At 41.0% G+C, this 20,134-nt stretch overlaps 1 protein-coding gene across 5 annotated transcripts in view; it reads right to left on the reverse strand.

Annotated features, from left to right (window-relative positions):
- Positions 1–20,134, reverse strand: part of DCUN1D4 (defective in cullin neddylation 1 domain containing 4) — a 68,818-nt gene that overhangs the window by 31,930 nt on the left and 16,754 nt on the right. For 4 of the 5 annotated variants that reach the window (XM_029235308.1, XM_029235309.1, XM_029235310.1 and 1 more), the window contains 4 exons: positions 17,923–17,993; positions 17,708–17,747; positions 9,198–9,312; positions 6,236–6,327 (listed from right to left, as the gene is read on the reverse strand). In XM_029235308.1, the coding sequence (XP_029091141.1) occupies positions 6,236–6,327; positions 9,198–9,312; positions 17,708–17,747; positions 17,923–17,993 (318 nt within the window). Of the gene's footprint in view, positions 1–6,235; positions 6,328–9,197; positions 9,313–9,407; positions 9,431–17,707; positions 17,748–17,922; positions 17,994–20,134 lie in introns of all 5 variants that reach the window. The other variant, XM_029235313.1, reaches the window with a different exon arrangement.

Below are 20,134 nucleotides of genomic sequence, written 5' to 3' on the forward strand. Positions count from 1 at the left end.
CTGCACTGGGAGCACAGAGTCTTAGCCACTGGACCACACAAGAATCACTCTACAATCTTCCATAGCCTTCAGATCTAGCAAGCTGCCAAGACCAGCAGGATCCACCATCTGAAAATGTCTCAGTTTCATTCAAATATTATCTACTGGGCACACCCTGGAGCGATGCACTGTAGAAGTAGCTAAAGAGGAGTAATCCATGGTCCTTGCCCTCCAGGAAGGGAGACAAAGCATAAGAGTAATTTCAATACAGTAATAACTAGATCACAATAAAAGTGTAAGGTGGTTGTTCTCAACAAAGGATGACCATTAAAATCACCTTGGACAGTCTTGTGTCACTTTTCTGCTTCTAATCCTTGGCTCCCCCTGAAGTCCAAACTCAGGCTCTTCCACATAATCTAGCCAGAGCAAATACTTTTTCTGCATATGTTGTTTTCCTTTTAATCAGAAATGTGCTACTTTGTTACAAAGAGTTTTATTTCACATATTCAAATCTGTTACCTTTTTCTGGGACTTTCTTTTTTCTCCTTTTATTTTACATGTTTTTCTATGAATTCTTAAATTTTTTATCTTGATTATGGAGGGAAAATCAAAGTGTACTTAGTTTTTTGGGCAACATTAATACATGAACATGATATAAAATTTCATTTAAAGGTAAAACTGAAAATAAAAATGTTAAAAAAGCAAAAGTTTCCTCCTAACTTCTCTCTACTCCCCAGAGACGACCACTTATTAAAGAATTTCTGGGACTTCCCTGGTGGTCCAGTGGTAAAGAATCCGCTTTCCAACGCAGGGGACACGGGTTCGATCCCTGGTCAGGGAACTGAAATCCCACATGCCGCGGAGCAACTAAGCCAGCACGCCACAACTACCGAGCCCATGCGCCTCAACCAGACGGCCCACGTGCCGCAAACTACAGAGCCCATAAATAAATAAAAGAATTTCTTTAAGAACCCTTCCCCAAATAAGCCATTTTATAAATTCTACCTGCAGAATATATATACATATTTATTTAGTTTTTCAGGCAATTCTCTTTGGCTTTCCAGGTACACAACAATTCAATCATTTCACCTTCAACAAATGATCATTTTTGCCTCCTCCTTTCCTGTATTCACGCCCCTTCTTTCTTCCTCTTACCTAACAGCATTAGTTAATAACTCCCAAAACAATGGCAAATAAGAAGAGTGAGAGTGGGCATCTTTATCTCATTCCTGACTCAAATGAAAATACAGTTAGCATTTTATCACTTGGGTTTGAGTGTGCACAGTCCCGCATGTGGGCACTCATGTGTATATTACACACAAACGATATATGAAGACATTCACCCGATGAAATGTTCAAATAAAGAAGCCCAAGAAAATAGAGTAAAAAGAGAAAGCCTGCCTTCTTCCTTTCCTTACGAGACAGGCATGTATCCTCCCAGACCTTTTTGCTGTGTTTTTATGTATGTGCAAATATACGGTGAAATGTACCCCTGAATTTGTTTATCTATACACTTGGGTTCATACTGTACCTATAAATTCTACACCTTGCTTTTTTCACCAACTGTGTCTGATAATCTTCCTGTGAGAGCACCTAGCTGACATACTTACTTTACATTACCCCCCTGTAGGTGACTGTGTGTGTGTGTATACCATGTTTCATCGTTCTTTTCCTCATTCCACTACTGTAAAGTATTTAGGCTGTGACATTAAAGAGTAATTATTCTCATATGGAAGTATCCATCTATTACTATTTTGCTAAGAGGTTTGGTTGTAGGAACAGATGACTCTTTGCTATCTACTGATGGGACTCGTTGGCAGTTGGTTGCACAGAGCTGAGAAAAAAAAAAGGTACTTATAATCTTAAAAAAATTTTTGTCTTTGGCTTCTATTCTTCGTGATTTAAAAAAGCTCTTTTACTGCAACCTATTCTTGAGCCTGGCAAGTCACCTGCCCTTCCCCTGCCTGTGCACAGGGCCCTGGGGTCTCCCAGCTGGCTGTCCCACTCACACCCCCTCCAACCTGGCCTCCTCTCCCTGTCAGTGCTCATTACAATGACGCTGCTTCTCATTTGTCTGTTTGCCACACCAGAAAATAAGCTCTGAGTACAGTGCTTCTGTCATCCACACACCAGAGCCTGGCACGTAGCAGGCCCTCAAAGGTTGGCTGAGGTACACTGGGCAGTGGTAAACATTAAGTTAGCCATGCTTTTTTCTTTTTTCCACATTTTATGCAATGCCATTGTCAGGTTACTTATATACACATGCACCTGTGTATTTGAAAAGAGCAAGGTTTTAACAATATGATCTGCAACGGCATGACTCATGTTACTTTAATATTTTATCCTAAAAATATTAAATATAGCTTATCAGTCAACATTACTTAAAGGCTACCCATAATCCTGATATCTACAACAACTTTTCCTTTTTTCTCATTATCATTCCCTTGTACACATTTAGATCTATTTGTAATCACATTGCTCATTGGGATTATGGGTATATTTACACTAGATCTATCATTTTACCTGTAGAACTGAACAATCTTAATCTAATAAATAGGCCACTGGTTAACACAAAGTGGATTAAAAGTGGGTTTGAGGGAGATGGTTTAAAAGCTATAGAATGCCCTGGTGAAAGATACTAGAGATACATTTACAAGGTGGATATACTGACAATAATCTAGAAAAAAGTGGTCCTCCCACTTTCACTGCCATTTTAAGCAGGGGCCCCTAACTAAATATACTTTATACTAACTAAACCCTTTCATGAGAGCCCAAGATGCTCATGGCAGAGTTTCCATGCACCATGCTGCATCTCTGGGGCAAACGGGGCCACGCTGTCTCCTTTGCCAAGAAACCTTGTCAGCAAAACTTCTGTCTCCTTTGTCACTTAGCACCTACTCCTGGTCCCAAATCTCACTTTGGTAAACCAAGAAACAATTCTGCTATAGAACCTAATCGAAAGTAGAGATGAAGGGCCTACAGTCAGGATTTGTAGAGCTTTTATGACCTACGCATGTGAGCTTCAGTGTGACTCTGAAATGCTGGCACTTGTGTATCTGGTCTCATCTCTTACTCTTAGATATATCTCAGAAAGTGGAAGTTATTAGATAAATCATTTATGTAAAACTGGTTATTTTAATGAAAAGAAATGGGATTCCAGTTTCAGACGGAGGTCTAAATAAGACACTCCCCCAATCTTACCCCCAGCAATCCTTTCTAAAGTCACAGAGGACTCAAGTACCAAAGTACAAAAGGGAGTAAGCCTATAACCACAGAGAACAGGACAAGAGCCCCAGTGGAGAGCATTTCATTTATTAAATCTTTGAGAATCAGAAACTGAGTTGACAGGGATTTAAAAAGGTGAGAGGCTGCAGCACAGGATGTGCAAAGAGGGCTGGGACTAACTGGCCAGGCAGGATCCGGGAGGAGCTGGGCTCAGGCTAAAGGAGTGCAGAGGACAGGGCAAGCGTGGAACTGAGGACTCTGGGAAGAACTAAGGTCCATCTGTGTAGCACAACTGCAGCACCAAGGCCCCTACCACCCTCCACTGCACTACGGATTCAGTGCAGGGAGTCAACCAAAAGCAGATGGCTCTCTCCGAGGGAACAGGAGCACAGTGAGGGGGGACAGGCCCTCACTCTAGCACAGGGGGCCCACGGCCTCACTGTCTGCTCCCACAGACTTGCCCAGAGCACAACCTTCCAGGGACTTCTCGCCATGCATTTTTCTTGAATAATACTTATCTTCAGTTTTTATTCATGTAGTTGGGATATTAAAAAATGAGGACTTCCCTGGTGGCGCAGTGGTTAAGAATCCGCCTGTCAATGCAGGAGACACAGGTTCGAGTCCTGGTCCGGGAAGATCCCACATGTCGCGGAGCAACTAAGCCCGTGCATCACAACTACTGAGCCTGCGCTCTACAGCCCGCGTGCCACAGCTACCTAGAGCCAGTGCTCCACAACAAAGAGAAGCCACCACAGTGAGAAGCCTGCGCACCGCAAAGAAGAGTAGCCCCCCGCTCACCGCAGCTAGAGAAAAGCCCACGCCCAGCAACGAAGACCCAATGCAGTCAAAAATAAATTAATTTAAAAAAAAAGAAAGCAGGTGCCAGTTGTTCTCAATTTCAAGCTATTTTCCCTGATAAAATACAAAAAAAATCAAAAAATAAAAAGGGGGGGCATTAATAAAAATAGGGATAGCCACACCCACATAAACTTCTCGCAGTGATGAAATCCCAAGGAACCACCTGGCAGGGGCCTCAAGGAACCTAAAGAATGTGGCTTAATCTTTATCCCAAATGTCACCTTTCTGAGCCAGAGAAAAGCAAACAAGTAGGAAAACTGTACCTTGTTTCCTTTTAAAAGAAAACAGAAGTGTGGCTTTTACTATGGAAAAATTCATATTTGCTTATAAAGGAAGACACAAAAAATATCAAAATAGCTGTGCTATGGTGGTGGGATTAAGTATACTTTTTCTGTTTAAACTTTCCTTTTTATAATATATTTCATAACAATAAATGTGAACCAATATGAGAAAGCAAGAGATCTTCATAATCAAAGTGATATGAACATGAGAAAACGTTCCATCATTCAGACCCAAGTACTGAACACCTGGAAACGTGCTAACCACTTTCACAGAACGTCTTCAAGAGATTCATGTTCTCAAGACCTAAAAACAGATAAATTCTAATACTATAGAAGTGTCTGTACCATGTGTCTGTGCCCTGCAAACAAAATCCAGCTCAAACTTGTTCAAATAATGAAAGAGAATTCACTAGAAGGATATTGGGGTAGCTCACAAAAATCCAAAAAACTACAGGACTCAGGATCGCATCCTTTCAAGTCTACCACCAGAAGAGAAAGATGCTCTTCTCCTCCAGTCTGAAAACCCTAGGAAATTTTATCTGATTGTCCTGACCTGGGTTACCTGGCAGCCCCTGGAACAATCTCTGTGGCCAAAGGGGCAAGATTTTTATCAGAAAAAGGGTAAGGTAGGGGTAGGAGGAAAACACTGGCCCCAGGAGGAATCCTTATTTTGATACCCAATAAAAGGGTATCAAAACCAGCTATGGGGCTTCCCTGGTGGCGCAGTGGTTGGGAGTCCGCCTGCCGATGCAGGGGACGCGGGTTTGTGCCCGGGTCCGGGAGGATCCCACATGCCGCGGAGCAGCTGCGCCCGTGAGCCATGGCCGCTGAGCCTGCGTGTCCGGAGCCTGTTGCTCCACGGCGAGAGAGGCCACAACAGTGAGAGGCCCGCGTGCCGCCAAAAAAAAAAACAGTTATGAATGATGTCCTTCCTTTAAGAGTACAAAGAAGGCTATTAAGCTAAGTAAGCTAAGAGATGCATAGCAGCTTGTCATATGGAAAAGTGGAGAAAGACACTCCAGGCAAAGGGATGGCACTGAGTTAGTTGTCTTTTATCCTGTAGGTAGCAGGGATTTTTAAGTGGGGGGCAAGGGTGCAGCGGATTGTTAGGGAATGACATGTATGATCTGTTCCGTTTATTTATTTATTTTTTTCAAATAATACAACAGGAAACACATAGAACCTGACTGGGAGTAGAGACTGATGTCAAGAAAATTAGTTTGAAGGTCACTGGAAATGTCAAGTTGGTAAGTTATGATAGGGCCAGAAATATGGTGGGGAAGAGGAAAGGTAAAAGAGCCTTCAGTTCAAACTTGTTTGAAAATTTTTCTTTCCCCCTTTTTTACACATACACAGCCACAAAAACAAACAAACCCTTTATTTCAGTATTACATTATCCAACCAATTATAATAAGTTGCAAAAATGGGATTGGATTCAAGACATTTTAAATGACAAAACAAACACTGTCTGCCAAATGATCTTTCAAACTAGAGACACAATATAAGAAATTCCATTGCGCTACATAAAGGTTCAAAGCAGCAAAGCTTATTTTAACTTGGATGCATAAACCAAATAGTCACCCATTACCAGCATTCTCAAGAGGTTTCCTAGCAATCCAAAGTATTTCTCCCAAGTACATTTCATCTTTTCAGTTCCCTTCTAGTGTTCTGAATTCTTTGGCTTAGCTGCTGGCTATAAATAGGACATTTGGTGATTTGTTTCAACGGTGTTCCCTCCCGAAAACAGGGAGACGGACACGGACACACACACACACACACACACACACACACACACAAATTCGAAAAGTACTCCTTTTTAATTCTTTAATCTCCTCTAAGGCACTCCTTATTTTTATGAGGCTCAGTCTTAGATGATATAAATGATTACCTACCTGCATATTCATAGAACCATTCTAAGCACCTCTTACTTGAAAAGGCTTCTTCTTCAGTCTTTATTCTAGTTGTATCATATTTTCTATACATGCTAGAAATCAAGAAAGGGGTTTTAAGTTATTTAAAGTAAAGATACTGAGTTTTTTTAAGTAGCAAATAGTTTTTATTCTTTTACCCAACCAAACATCTATTCAGTCAGTATTTCATGTATATTTAAAGTATTTCACTTCTTGCATTTGGAAGCTTCAGCTTTTATAACTATAGTTTTAAACACAGTCACACCCAGTATAAAATTAAATGGTAAGCACTTAATACAGGTTTTTCTCTGATGAACAAATAATCAGTAAAAACTGAAGAGAACAAGTATTTAATATACTCCTTTCTACCTCTCTAGCCAGAACTAACTACAGAACACTAGTGATACAACAAGAAATGTGGATGGTGTTTCTTCAACTGGTGACCCTAGGACTCACTCATGTCTCTGCATCAAGTTCTCCTGACTCCCGTGCCATACGAGTCAGGCTGGGCGACACATGGTCTAAGGAAGAACCTGGCAGTATTAGACACCTCCAAGGAACTTGTCAAGCAAATAAAAAGAAACATCAAATTATGTCCAAGCCTCCAGGAAAAAAACCTCAGGAAAACGAAGTACAGAGAATCCTTGGCTTCTGCCCTTCTCCTATCATGCCCTAGCGTTGTGGAAACAGACACATAAGCTGGAGAACTGAGTCAGCAAGCACAGCAGCCTCCTCCTGCCAATACTGTGACCCTTGGCAGGGATTCCTTATTTCATGATGACATGGGGCTGAGAACCAAGATAGGCCCTACTTGGGGAGGGGAGAAGCAGCAGTACTTTTAAAATAGTGATTCTGATAGAAAAATTATGAGTATTTATATATAAATTGTCTAAATAGTTATATAAACATTTATGAATACAGTTTTTATTTACATAGCATATAATATAAAATCATGTACAATTCTTTTTAAAAGAGCATTTATTCATGATCAAGACTTTCACCAGAATATCTGTATATACCGCTGATCAGAGATTCTGGGTTTCAATACCCAGAAAACCCCCAAAACATGGTTATAAAGTATTAAGATACTGAAACCACAAACCACCAGTTTTGTATTTCTTCTATAAAAAGTAGCCATCCCACCTGGAAACAAAGGTGGATACTGTCCAGGGGTTCAAACAGATTTGCTCCAACCCTGGGCCTGGACATCCTATCTCAGCTCAAAGTCTGTAACTAGTCAATATCCTGGAGACCTCTATATGACACTGTAATGACTGAATCACTTAAAAATACTCTACCTAAAAAAGGACAATGGAATAACATTACAAAAAAAAAAAAGATACCAATACATGCTATTACATGGATGAACCTCAAAAAAATTATGCTAAGTGAAAGAAGCAAGGCACAAAAAGACCATTGACATGAACTGTTCAGAAAAGGCAAATAGCAGGGACAGAAAGTGAATCTGTGGTTTCCTGGGGCTGGGAATAAGCACAGGGATGGACTGTGAATGGGCGTCAAGGCTCCAACTGGGGTGATGGGAATCTTCTAACATTGGTTTGCAGTGATGGCTGCACAGCTCCAACAACTCCGTAATGATCACTAAACTGTACACTTAAAATCGTATACATTGTGGTATGTAAATGAAGTTGTTTTTCAAAAAAGACCAAGAATGAAACTCGGATAACGTTACAGCTCCCCATCCCCTAGGTGACCGATGAAATGCTATTAATGAGAGTACCTCGCACCCTTCTGCAACTCAATTACCAGTTTTTAAACTGGCTTCAGGGCTTCCCTGGTGGCGCAGTGGTTAAGAATCCACCACGGGTTCGAGCCCTGGTCCGAGAAGATCCCACATGCCACGGAGCAACTAAGCCCGTGCGCCACAGCTCCTGAGCCTGCGATCTAGAGCCCGCGGGCCACAACTACTGAGCCCGCGTGCCACAGCTACTGAAGCCCGCCCGCCTAGAGCCCGTGCTCCACAACAAGAGAAGCCACCGCAATGAGAAGCCCACGCACCACAACGAAGAGTAGCCCCCACTCGCTGCAACTAGAGAAAAGCCCGCGCAGCAACGAAGACCAAACGCAGCCAAAAATAAATAAATAAATTTATTTTTAAAAAAAGAAAGAAGCAGAAAAATCTCATCTAATTCCCTTGATTTATCGATGTGGCAATTCAGGCCACATAAGTGAAGTGAAGTGACCTACAGAGCCAGAATGGAGGCAGATGGGAAAAGGCAGAAAAGATTAAAACTATGATGTTTATTCATTGTATTTTTTTAAAAAAGAAAAGAGAGAGAGAGAAAGAACCAAAAGATGTCTAATAAAATCTGGTTGAAATAGTAAAGATGCCTAAAATAAGCAAGTCTAATGGACCTTGGGAGTTACCAAAATTAACAGTTCACTTGTCTGAAAGAGAAGTGGTTTCAACAGTCTTGTTTTTCATGGTTTCTAACAAATGCTCACTCTTTTGAGAAGAAATGTCAGCTCAGCTAATATTCCAGGCAGGCTTAGAGCACTTGGTGCAGGCAGCTCTCTCCAGCCACGCAACCCAGGTCCTGGCAAAGGCAGCTACAGGATTCCTGTGGTTGTAGGTAGTGAGTGAGACCCCCTTAAAGAGATAACTACCAATCCTGAGGTCCTCAACAGGCACAGAGGGCAAGCTCTTAAAAGCAAAGAAAGAAACACTACACCAGTTCTGGTGGATCAATGGACTGAGATAAAATTTGAATTTCTATGAACTCAGGTTACCTAACTTGTTTATGTTTCATGAGCCCACACGTTAAGTATCACAAAAAATTACACTTTGAAGGTTTCCTGGCAGAACCAAAACAATAGTCCGGTTGGCATCTGTACGCTTATAAGACCCACTCTGGGCTTGGGTAGAAAGGTGCCTCTTCAACACATATGCCATCAATGTGGTTCCACTGTCTCTGCGACGTACCTATCGTGTCTACTTTTCTTGGCAGATAAATCATCTCCAGAGGCAGGTCTTCTCTTTTTCCTCGGCGGCATCACTTTACTAAAGCAGTCCGAAGAACGGCAAGACCGCAGACTTCCTACAAAACAGAGTGAAGAGCACAAAAGTAAGGAATGCCACATTGAAACCCTTCCAAAGAATATCAGCGCTAAATGAAGAGCTTTCACAACTTACATTGCAAAGGGTTTAGATGTTCTCTGTAAACATGAAAAAATGAAAAGTGAAAAACTGGTTTTCAGTTCTTCTTTGAGAAAATGTTAGAGTCAAGAAATAAACCTAGCAATGACACAAATTAGTTAATAGTCCCCCCAAAACACACACCAGAAATGAAGTTATCATAACTTCAGTTTACTCTCCAAAAATACTAATATAAATCATCTAAGCTTCCAGCTTCCTTTACACGTCAATGTTCCTTCAGAAGGAATTGCACTGCTATCTCATTTCTGTACTTCATTAGGCAAGGCCAGCTCGACTGGTGACCTTGGGTCTAAAATACATACAAGTACATCAGTCCCAACACTCTTAAGCTTCAAGGAATATCTGATTAAAAAAAAAACAAAAAACAGAATTTGGATTTTTGGGGCAAAAGCCTGACATGATCTTGAGCAAAACTTCCATAAATATTTTTAATTTGTTTCTGCCACTTTCAGTGAGGGTTTTTGGAAGCATTAACTTTCATTTGGTAAAAGATATTAAAATGTAACAACAACATGGAACACCTATGGAAACCTTATGGTGAGCCAGGCCCTGCTCTTAACACTTACATGTACGACACCTCACTTAACCTCACAACAAGCTTACGAAAAAAGAATAATCATTACTGCTTATGCAGATAAGAAAACGGAGGCAGAGAGGGGTCAGGTAAGGGGCAAAATTGGAATTCAAACCCAGACAAGTCTCACTTCAGACTGTCTTAAACCATTATAAATTACAAGACAATTATAACATAATTAAAATACCCATCTTGGCACAAGTACTATCAGAGATATTATGTCATTTGGTTCCCACAATAACCCTGAACGACAGGCAGGGCAGAGTTAATTATCTCTAGTGACTGATGGTAAAAAGTAAGGCTTAGGCATTCAAGAGACTTTCCAAGGTCTCAGAAGTGCTAAGTGGTGAAATCTGGACTGCATGTCCTCCTCCTTGCACTGGTGCCTTGGTGGGAGGGCCCAGGGCCCTCAGTGAGCCGCTGGGACAAGGCAGCACCGGGTGATAGGGTCTGAGTGCTCTACATTCAGTGGATGAGCTCCAGCTCCTCAGCTAGTCATGTGGCTCAGTCAGTCAGTGACCTATTCTGGGTCTCTGGTTCATCATCTGAAGAATGAGAACTGTGAGATCTACCTCTCCGGAGTTTTATGTGGGAAAAATATCCATTCAACACGTGCTCACGTGGCCAAGTGTTGCAAGTAGACAGATGTTGGGATCTGAGTGCCACCAGGGAGGTGTGTGCTCAGGCTGGACCTCCGCGTTGACCCAAGCCTCACAACCACCCCATTCTTACGAATGAGGAAACTTGGGCAGAGAGATGAAGCAGCAGCTGGAAGGCAGCAGGTGAAGTCAAGGATGGAACCCAAGCAGCTCGGCGACGAGGCCAAGCTCCCCACCACCACTCACTGCCGCCTCCACGCGGCCTCAGCAGCAGAGACTGAGAAGCTGGGGACTAAGGCCAGAGCCCAGGGAGTGTGGATATTCGGGGGCTGGGAAAAGAGGGTGAAGACCTGGGTGGGGAGAAAACCTGGGCGAGTGTACACTCCAGGAAGCCGAAGCAGGAGGAGTGCACAGGGCGGTGGCAGCAGTCAGATGCAGAAGCAAGAGGCTGGGGACAGGGCTGCAACAGGCTGGGGAAGGACGTGAGCGGAGGGTGTGATCTCAGTGAATGTGGACAGTTCTCTCTAGAAAGCTGTTCAGAAGGCAGGGAGAGAGTTGTCAGTAGCTAACAGTCCCAACCTGGTAGGCGCAATGGTCGGGACTGGAACCTCAATCTCAGGACATACTCAGGCTTCCACCACCACGCTAAGTTCCTGGGCAACGCGCTTCAGGAACAGAATAGCCGAAACCACCTCTTCTGCCACAAAACAGGACAACAGCGCGAACGAGGCGTGGGCCCAGCGCCGGGTACTGGACCCTGCCTGCTCCTTCAGCCAGAGGCAGCGCCCACCAGGCTGAAAAGACAACGATCCTCAACCACCCTTCCCAGAGCCCAACAACGGAGGGAGTAGGAGGTTCTTCAGAGACACAAGGCACGCCCATATCTCTCTCCCCACAACAGCAGCAAAATCAGGAAGAGAAAGAGCCAGAGAACGTGCTGCCCACCACACACGCCCCACTCGTCCTCCTGGTGAAACGGCAGTCCTGTTTACACTGAAGCACGCAGAAAGGTCTGAAGAGGTGCACGGAGACCCAAGCTTTTGCAGACTGCCAACGATCAAGATTTATTCTTGTCCGTTAATGCCTCGGGGTGGAGCTTGCAGAATGAAAAAGTGGATCTCGCCTTGCCGGAAAGCCTGCCACGCTGCTCAGAAACGAGTCTGCCTTCAACCTCGAGGCTTGCTTCTCCCACCTTGGACGTGCACGTATGAAGGAAAGACACTGTCTCCTGGTACTGGTCATGGTCGGGTTCTGAGCATCTGTTCCGGGAGGAACCTCTCCCTCCCACCAGCGTTTGCAGAACACAGAGGAAATGCACTCATCTCCTCAGCACGTGGGAAGATGAACACCATTTAAAATAATGTCTTCACCAATATTCACCAATAAAGATAAATCCACCGGCTCCTCTGCTATTTGCCTCTGCATAGAAACACTGGCATAATGTCTTGCTTTCACGGATTCCTACTTGACAAGAGTATCATGTTTCTGGTAAACATACAAACATCATAAAGTAACTTTTTCAACTTTATTTTTTTTCTTACTGTTGAAGTTCCACAAATCACTTTTCCTGGTGTAAAACTTACTCATATTTTAGTCCAAAAGCATCCCAAATTTGGCGTTTTGTTCTTTCACTTATTCCCATGGTGTTCGTTCAGACCTCTCTGCTCCAATCATCGGCATAAGCGAGTGACTGTTAGGGGCCACCCTTCACAATGAAACGGCATCTGTTCATCCCCGGTGCCCATTACAGCCCAGGCACCCACCGGCTCACTAAGCCTCTCGCCACCCACCCCCACCTCACAGGAAGGACGAGTCCAACTCGCACGACGCAGCACAGCTCCACAGGTAGAACCCTGGAACCCATGATGACAATGAAAAGTTCCAAGCTATCTCAAAAGCAATTTTTTTTTTTTTTTGCGGTACACGGGCCTCTCACTGTTGTGGCCTCTCCCGTTGCGGAGCACGGGCTCCGGACACGCAGGCTCAGCGACCATGGCTCACGGGCCCAGCCGCTCCACGGCATATGGGATCTTCCCGGACCGAGGCACGAACCCGTGTCCCCTGCATCGGCAGGCGGACTCTCAACCACTGTGCCACCAGGGAAGCCCAAAAGCAATTTTTTAACGCTGAGGAAAACAAGTTTACCTAAAATAATTTGCCAACATGAACCAAGTCAACAAAAATACACGAAGAGCACACAACTCACGGCTCGGTGGCCCCAAAGCTGCTCCCCCAACCCCGCATGGCTCCAGGGATCCTACCTGAGCAAGAGCAACAACTCAGGTTTTTAGGTTCATGCACAAAAGTACACCTTGGTTTGCAGGGTTCTGCTTTGTTCACCTGTGCAGACACAGCAGCTAATATATCATCTTAGTACAGTAGTAATACAGTATATACAGTACTGAGAGTCCCACAGTAGACTTGCAAATATTTGTTGAATAAATGTGTTCCTAAAACAAGCGTAAATCAAATTCTGCTTAGAGATCAGTATGTTTCCAGAAATTTGAAACATCTATGAATAGATAATACACCACCATTTCAGATTTTCTTTCCCATTTGTCAGTTAAGAAAAGCACTTGATTCTAAGTTTCCTGGCAGGTCGGATTTTTTTTAAACACAAATATTCTAGAATGTCTGCTTCTTAAAATAACTCTGTGATGTCTTTTTATAATAAAAACACTTAAACCTAAATGAATGTTTTACAAATTTGTATTTACTCGTATCATTAAATTTAGACTTTACTGCTTTAGAACTTATATCACTTTATCTACCTTAATTAAACTTTATTTTTAGAGTAAAAAGAAAATTCAGTAAGCAAATACTGTAAACAACAATGTTATGGAATGTTTACGTTTCAAAGAAGCTTTAGCTATTTTAACCTGCTACAAGTATCTACTTAGGTATAAACGATCTGACATTACAGGTAGAGGCAAAATATTAAGGCTGAAGTTTTAAATTAGTAACTACAAATCACTTTCAAATTTATCTTCACAAATCTGAGAGGTATTATTATCACCCCAATTCTACAGATATTATTACCACCCTAATTCTACAGATAAGACAACGGGCCAATAAGTGGAGCACCTGAAAGTTCCTATTCAATAAATAGTTAACAAATTAAAGCGACTTAACCCATAAACTGATTTGAAATGATCAGAGCTGCAAGTTTTCAATATCTGCCAATCACCCAAGAAAAAACAGTGATGAAAAAGATTTTAAGGATCCATCTTAAATCTCATTAGAAACGTCTGGCAGGTACTTATGAAAGAGAAAAAGCCTTTTTATTATAATAATAAAGAAGTAGGAAGAGGAAGAGATGAATAATCTCAACTAGTAATCCCAAACTATGGTTCAGGCTCCTTCACATTATCGTGATAGATATTCTGGTGTTCAGTCTATAATATTTCTACATTGTGACAGTGACTCTGAAATTGCCTCTCCCATCGTTAGAAGCTCTTTCTTGATGCTGAAGTGTTTAAGTGATCCTTAGGAAGGCAATAAAAATTGTTTCTATTTTTTAACCAAAGGTTATGATTTGAGTTCAGGGTCATTTCTTTTTGGTTCAATTTTTAAGAGGAACAAATAAATTATTCTATTAACTGACCATATTTTCAAATAAATCAGGAGGTCAATGAATATAGCTATTCTTCTTACGTTAAACAACTAGAAATACCGCCAACATTTTTAACATATTTATTCCAATATTTGGTCCCAGAAAAATCAATTTTAAAGAGCAATTTAAGTTCACCTGGATCAAACCAAAGGCCTTTTAATGCCTATGCAGCTGGCTGTTTTGATAATAATTTAATCTTCCTGCTGTGGGCCTCAAGTGAAAAAAGGTCCTGTTCAGGATTCATTTTTTGTAAGACATATTAAATTGTGTGCCCAGTTTCTAGTCATCCTCAAAGAGGTTTATACAATTAGAGAATTTTTCTGACTTTTCCAAACTTAGTATAAATGCATGTTCCAATACAAAAATCTCACTGTCTAATTTTCATTATAATGAGTTTGTTGTATCATATAGCCTTGACTCACTTAGTAACATTTTACATGTTCATTCCCCCATTTCAATACTTTTCATATAGCCATTTCACCTCACTTTTCACTGAATAATGTCACAAAGGTATAGTAATTTAAGTTGGTAAATAGGATGCATTTTAAGCATCTTACCAGTACCTAAATATTTTATTTCATTTTCTTGAACAGAGCATTGAACTACTTGCTTGCTTCAGTAAAACTAGTAGTGTCCAAATGCGCAATTTTTATCCTACTATTTAAGACCAAAAAATTTCCTTTCTTTTCTCTCTAAACAATACTGACTTTTGACATCTATCATCCTCCATCATTTTTTTGGGGTCCTCTCTGGTTTTTTAAATTCACTCCTAGTATTTTGTGCTGCTTCTCCAATTTTAACATACACACTCTCTCTCCTTTTTTTTTTCTTTCTTCTTTTTCTGGTGGAAGACTGAAAGCACCAAAGAAAAGTGTTAAAGGAAACAGAGCAGGAAGATACAGGCCTCTTTTGCACTTAGTTTGGCTCTTCCATATACAGTTGTTATAGAAATGGCTCAGACTACTGATGGGCCAAGAAATTCAAAGAGGCACTACAAAGAGGCACTATAGTGATTAACTTTCTCAGGTTTCCAAACACTACGGATTTTATGTTACTTAATTTTTAAAGTATACTCTGTCAGGTATGGTAATCACAAGTGATGCTATAACCAGATGGGGAAATGGACCACTCTGAGAAATTACTAATGTTAATTGACATTGACTGGCACGTATGAGGTACCAGGCACTGCACCAGCAAGTCATATACCAAATATCAGGCACATCTACTGTCCCCAAGGGCGAAAGAGGAGGCATGAGGCCAAACACACTCTCCACTTTCGTTTTCCTTAATTATAGCTTATAGTTATTAAATTGCCATATTCAGGTTAAATATTTAAATGTGAAATTACCACGGTAACAATACTCATTCAAATCCAAAGTTCAACTTTAACTACAGAATGTACAAGACTCAGCACTTAGATGTTTTATTACCTTAGCCAAGGGAAAGACAACTTAAAGGCTTTACAAACACAAAATTCAGTTTTAAAAAATCAAAACTACACTAACTCTTAAGTTTAAAAAATCTCTGATGTCTACCAATATATTGTTCCAGAATAGTAGAGAGAAATGTGGTTTTTTTTTTTAACTTTTAAAACTGGCCCTGAAAATTAGCTAAAAGTTAAACACACTTAAATGTGTATCAATAGAAACATATTATGATATATCCATGAAACAGAAAATCATGCAGTCATTGAAAAATAAAGCTTTATAAATGTGCTGCAATGAAAAGATCCCCAAGATATACTGAGTGACAAAAACAAGAGGCACATACAAAGGTATACTTGTATTTGGGGAAAAACATATATCATCGTCATTTGGGAAACAAATACAAGAATATAAGAGTTATCTCTGGAGAGTCAAGGGTGTAGTACTAGTGGGGATGGGAGCTAGGGCTCATAAAATGGGCCAGCAACCTTCGCTTCTTTACACCTTTCTGACATTTCTTTTAAAACCATGTGCATACACTGCTTCTAAAATTAAGGAGCTATAATCAATCAATAAATAAAATTATTAAGCAAACTGTTTTTGACTGCCTTGAGTTGACCTATATTTACTAAAACAGAAAGATCAGGTGAAGGGACCTTCCGTGGCCTGGCCTTCTAGAATACATTCCCCCTTCTCTCATTCCTTCCTCTGGAAGAAGGAATGTCTGATCTAACTGGTGATTGGGGCAGGGAGGAACTGAGCAGAGGGGCCCAGCCCCTTCTGAACTCGCTTTCAGATCAACCTGCCAGCAGAAGCTGATACCCTTCCACCATAAGTGGTGGGTTAGAGAGGGGCCGGGAGGTGTGCTGTGCTTAACTAGCTGTGGCAGTGATTGCGTGTAAGGCTATCTAATTAAGTTGAAATACTGAAAAGCCTCTGCATTTTTGTTGCTCTTCTAAGCTGTGCTTTCCAACACAACTGTTACTTCAATCTCCATCTTGTGCCTAATTTTCAATTGATCCTGAACCAATCTGGAGGGGAAGGGTGGGGAGAGTTCTAAATCCCAACAACCTCCAAGATACACCATTAAGTTAAAAAATTAAATGAAAAAAGAACGATGCTATATAGTATGTAGAGTATGAGCTCATCAATGATAAATTAAAAAAAAAAACACTACTATAAAAATATATGCAGGTTCAAAAATGTCTGAAAGAACAAACATTAAGCGGCAAACTGGGGGAAGGCTGGACTGGGAGACGTGAAGGAGGATTGTGGCTTTTTACTTCATTTGCTTCTGTGCTATTCATAATTCTCTAACAATCATGTATTACTGTGGTAATTTTCAAAAACTTTAAAATATATTTTAATCATTTTTGCTGGAAGTTTTCATAACTACAGATCAAGTGCAAGTTTCTGAACTTTATGATCATTACAGTTTAGAGAAGTGGTTCTCAAGGTGTGGTCTCCAGACCAGCTGCATCAGCATCATCTGGGAGCTGGTTAGAAATGCAAACTCTAGGGCCCCACCCCGAACCTACAGAATCAAAAACTCTGGGGGTGGAGCCCAGCAATCAATTGGAACTACCCCCCACCTCCGTGATTATAATGCCAGCTACAGTTTGAGAACCACAGGGCTAGAGAACTGTTTACAATTATCAACTTTCAGTTTTCCCATTCATAAATCCTCAAGACCTATACAACACATACACACACAAGCCCCTACCGACCTATCAACTCATTTTACATCTCAAGTCAACAAATATTTATGCAATACCTTCCAAACTGCACAAGTGTAGCAACTTTTTAGTATAAACTAAACACTTCAGTAGAGAAATGATTATTTTGAAACCACTGGGGAGACTCCCCAGCCCCTTTAAAGGAACTGAAGTACTCTGTAAACCAGAGCCCTAGAACAGATTTCCTCCAGGGAAGGAGCTGTGAGATGGCTACCTCCATACACCCTGAAGAACAATCCTCAACCAAGTAACAACTTGCTAGTGGAATGCATTATAACTTTATATTAGGAAGTTTATTTAAAATTAAGTAGTGTTAGCATTTATAGATACCTGTTTGGTGATCGTCTTGGCCAACGTCTTCTGTTAGATTCTGCAAGAAATATGTTCATCATTACCAAGAAATCACATACCATACAGCAAGCTTTAAAATTCAATATTTTCATAAACAGCTGATATCTTAATATCCATAATCCAAATTTTATCAAATCCACTTAAAACTACTACTTTAAACGGCTGGTAGTTTTGTCTTTAAAAGATTGACTTACTAGCTTATTAAGGGTGTGGTAGATCTTGTGAATATTTGCCAGTGTTGAGAGATGAGAGTTCAGCTGAAAGTCTTTAAAAGAAAAGGGGAAAATTCAGTGTCATTTACTTCTCATATTGCAAAAAGACTATTAAAAAAGAAAGCTCAGAAGTGAAGATAAACAAATGTTTTGATACAACTGAATTCTATCTCCATTAATTTGATACTTATTAAATAAGATACAACATGCAACTACCAACCTATCTGCTAGAAATAAAGTCTGACAATTAAATTCCCAACCACATGTTAAAATAAAGTTCATGACATTTTCATGTGAATTGTAAGGTAAAACAAAAATACTTCAGTAGTTATAATAGCCTATCAGCAATAAACTTGAGCTTAAAAGAAAAATATCAATAATGCTAGCAAATTAAACAAGTCACAAAAATAGAAGACAGATCTCAAATGAAACTTGTTCACTTTCTCTTTCTCTTCCCCAGAATTACTAGCACAATATCAAGCTCCTGGCAAGAAAATAATAGGAAAGCATCTCAACCATTCGGCATTTCTTACAATATACTTATTTTGTTGGCTCTTATATAACATAGAGCAGAAATGGAATATAAGCCCCTCCCCTTCCTAATTTAACAAACACAGACAGATCAAAGGACTATCCTGCAAGCTCCCAGTCTGAAAGGCCAGGGCTCTGGGATGTAGTCTATAGTTACCTGCATGGCAACAGTAAAATGTGCCACAGAACCAGAAACACAGAGGCAGAACTCACACTCACAGAGAAACATGGCCAAATCAAAGACTGTCTCCACATGCCATCTCTAATAACTGCACAATGAATCATACACACAAGACGAATTAAGTTGCTCCATCATACAATCCTGCACAACATAAAACTTTAAGTTAAACTGTTAGGCTTTTGAATCTCCAATTTCAAATGTTTTTTATAAAGTTAAGTATGCTTGCCTACATATTAGGCTATGCAAATATGGGTTAAAAGTCTCTGAATAATTTCATATTTGAACAAGCAATAGAAGTATTTTCATAAAATATCAAGATTTACAGTAGTTCCTTTTCTTTACTATCATAAAGACTAGTAAAGGTTAGTCTGAAAATAACCTTGAAAAGATACTGTAACTTTCCAAGTTATGCCATTCGGATAAAAAAGAAAATAATCTCCCTTCACTGGAATTTTATGTGGGACACATATCACATGCAAAGCGCGGACACTACAACACGAATTGTCTCTGCTGGGGCTGGACTCTCTGGGCTGCTGCTCCGAATCTGGAAAGCAAGCAGACTTGTCAGCATTTAGAAAGCTTCACTCTCTTTTCTAAATTGTGCCAGGAATCCAGGTCTAGGCTGGCCTGGAGGGCAGAGGGGCCAGCAGGCAGCGGAGACCATAGCATGCACACGCCGCTGCCGGGAGCAGCGGGCTGCACGTGTACATGCGCACATGCACGGCTCTGGCACATGCACGCCGCAGGCACAGCCACCGAGAATGGTCCAAAGAATCAGAGTTCTTGGCTGAGAGGCAACCAGAGCAGGGCCTCAAATATAGACATGTGTTAACTATTTTGCATTATTAATTATTTGGCATCTGAATGGTTTAGCCACATTTAAGGTAAATGATGACATAATGTGCACAGACCTTGATTTTCCGTCTTAATTAGTGCGACTGCACAGAAAAGGATTAAAAACCATTTGGGGTATCCGAGTGTCTATATGTGTGTGTATTTATTTACTTATGCTTCTATTTCATAAAGCTGTGTAGGGGGCTCTAAAACTAGAAGCAACAGCCTCCTCCTGACCTGCAAAGGCTTTGGGGAGCTTAATCTTACACTGCCCCCCTCCCCTGGCACCTACGACCAAGCCATAAACCCCCTTTTTGTACTCTCTCAATTTAAAATTTGGAAGACAAATGATATACTACATTAACATCCTGAAATATTAATTAAGCTCCTAGGCCCCCCAAAAAAACAAAACCAGAAAACTTAAGGGCCTAGGTTCTCTCTCACTGAGGCCACACAGAAAGGGCTTGCCAAAGATCATTGCAGCAATGAGGTCTCCAGAACTCATGCCATACCACCCTGATGTTAATTCAACTGTCAAGATTCACACAGGAGAATCTAAACAAAACTGCTAAATCCTTCTATATACGTGCGCGCGCGCGCGCACACACACACACACACACACACACACACACACACACACACACACAC

The sequence above is a fragment of the Monodon monoceros genome, unplaced genomic scaffold, assembly GCF_005190385.1.
Source record: "Monodon monoceros isolate NGI ecotype Baffin Bay Population unplaced genomic scaffold, NGI_Narwhal_1 Super_Scaffold_20, whole genome shotgun sequence".
NCBI lineage: Eukaryota > Metazoa > Chordata > Mammalia > Artiodactyla > Monodontidae > Monodon > Monodon monoceros.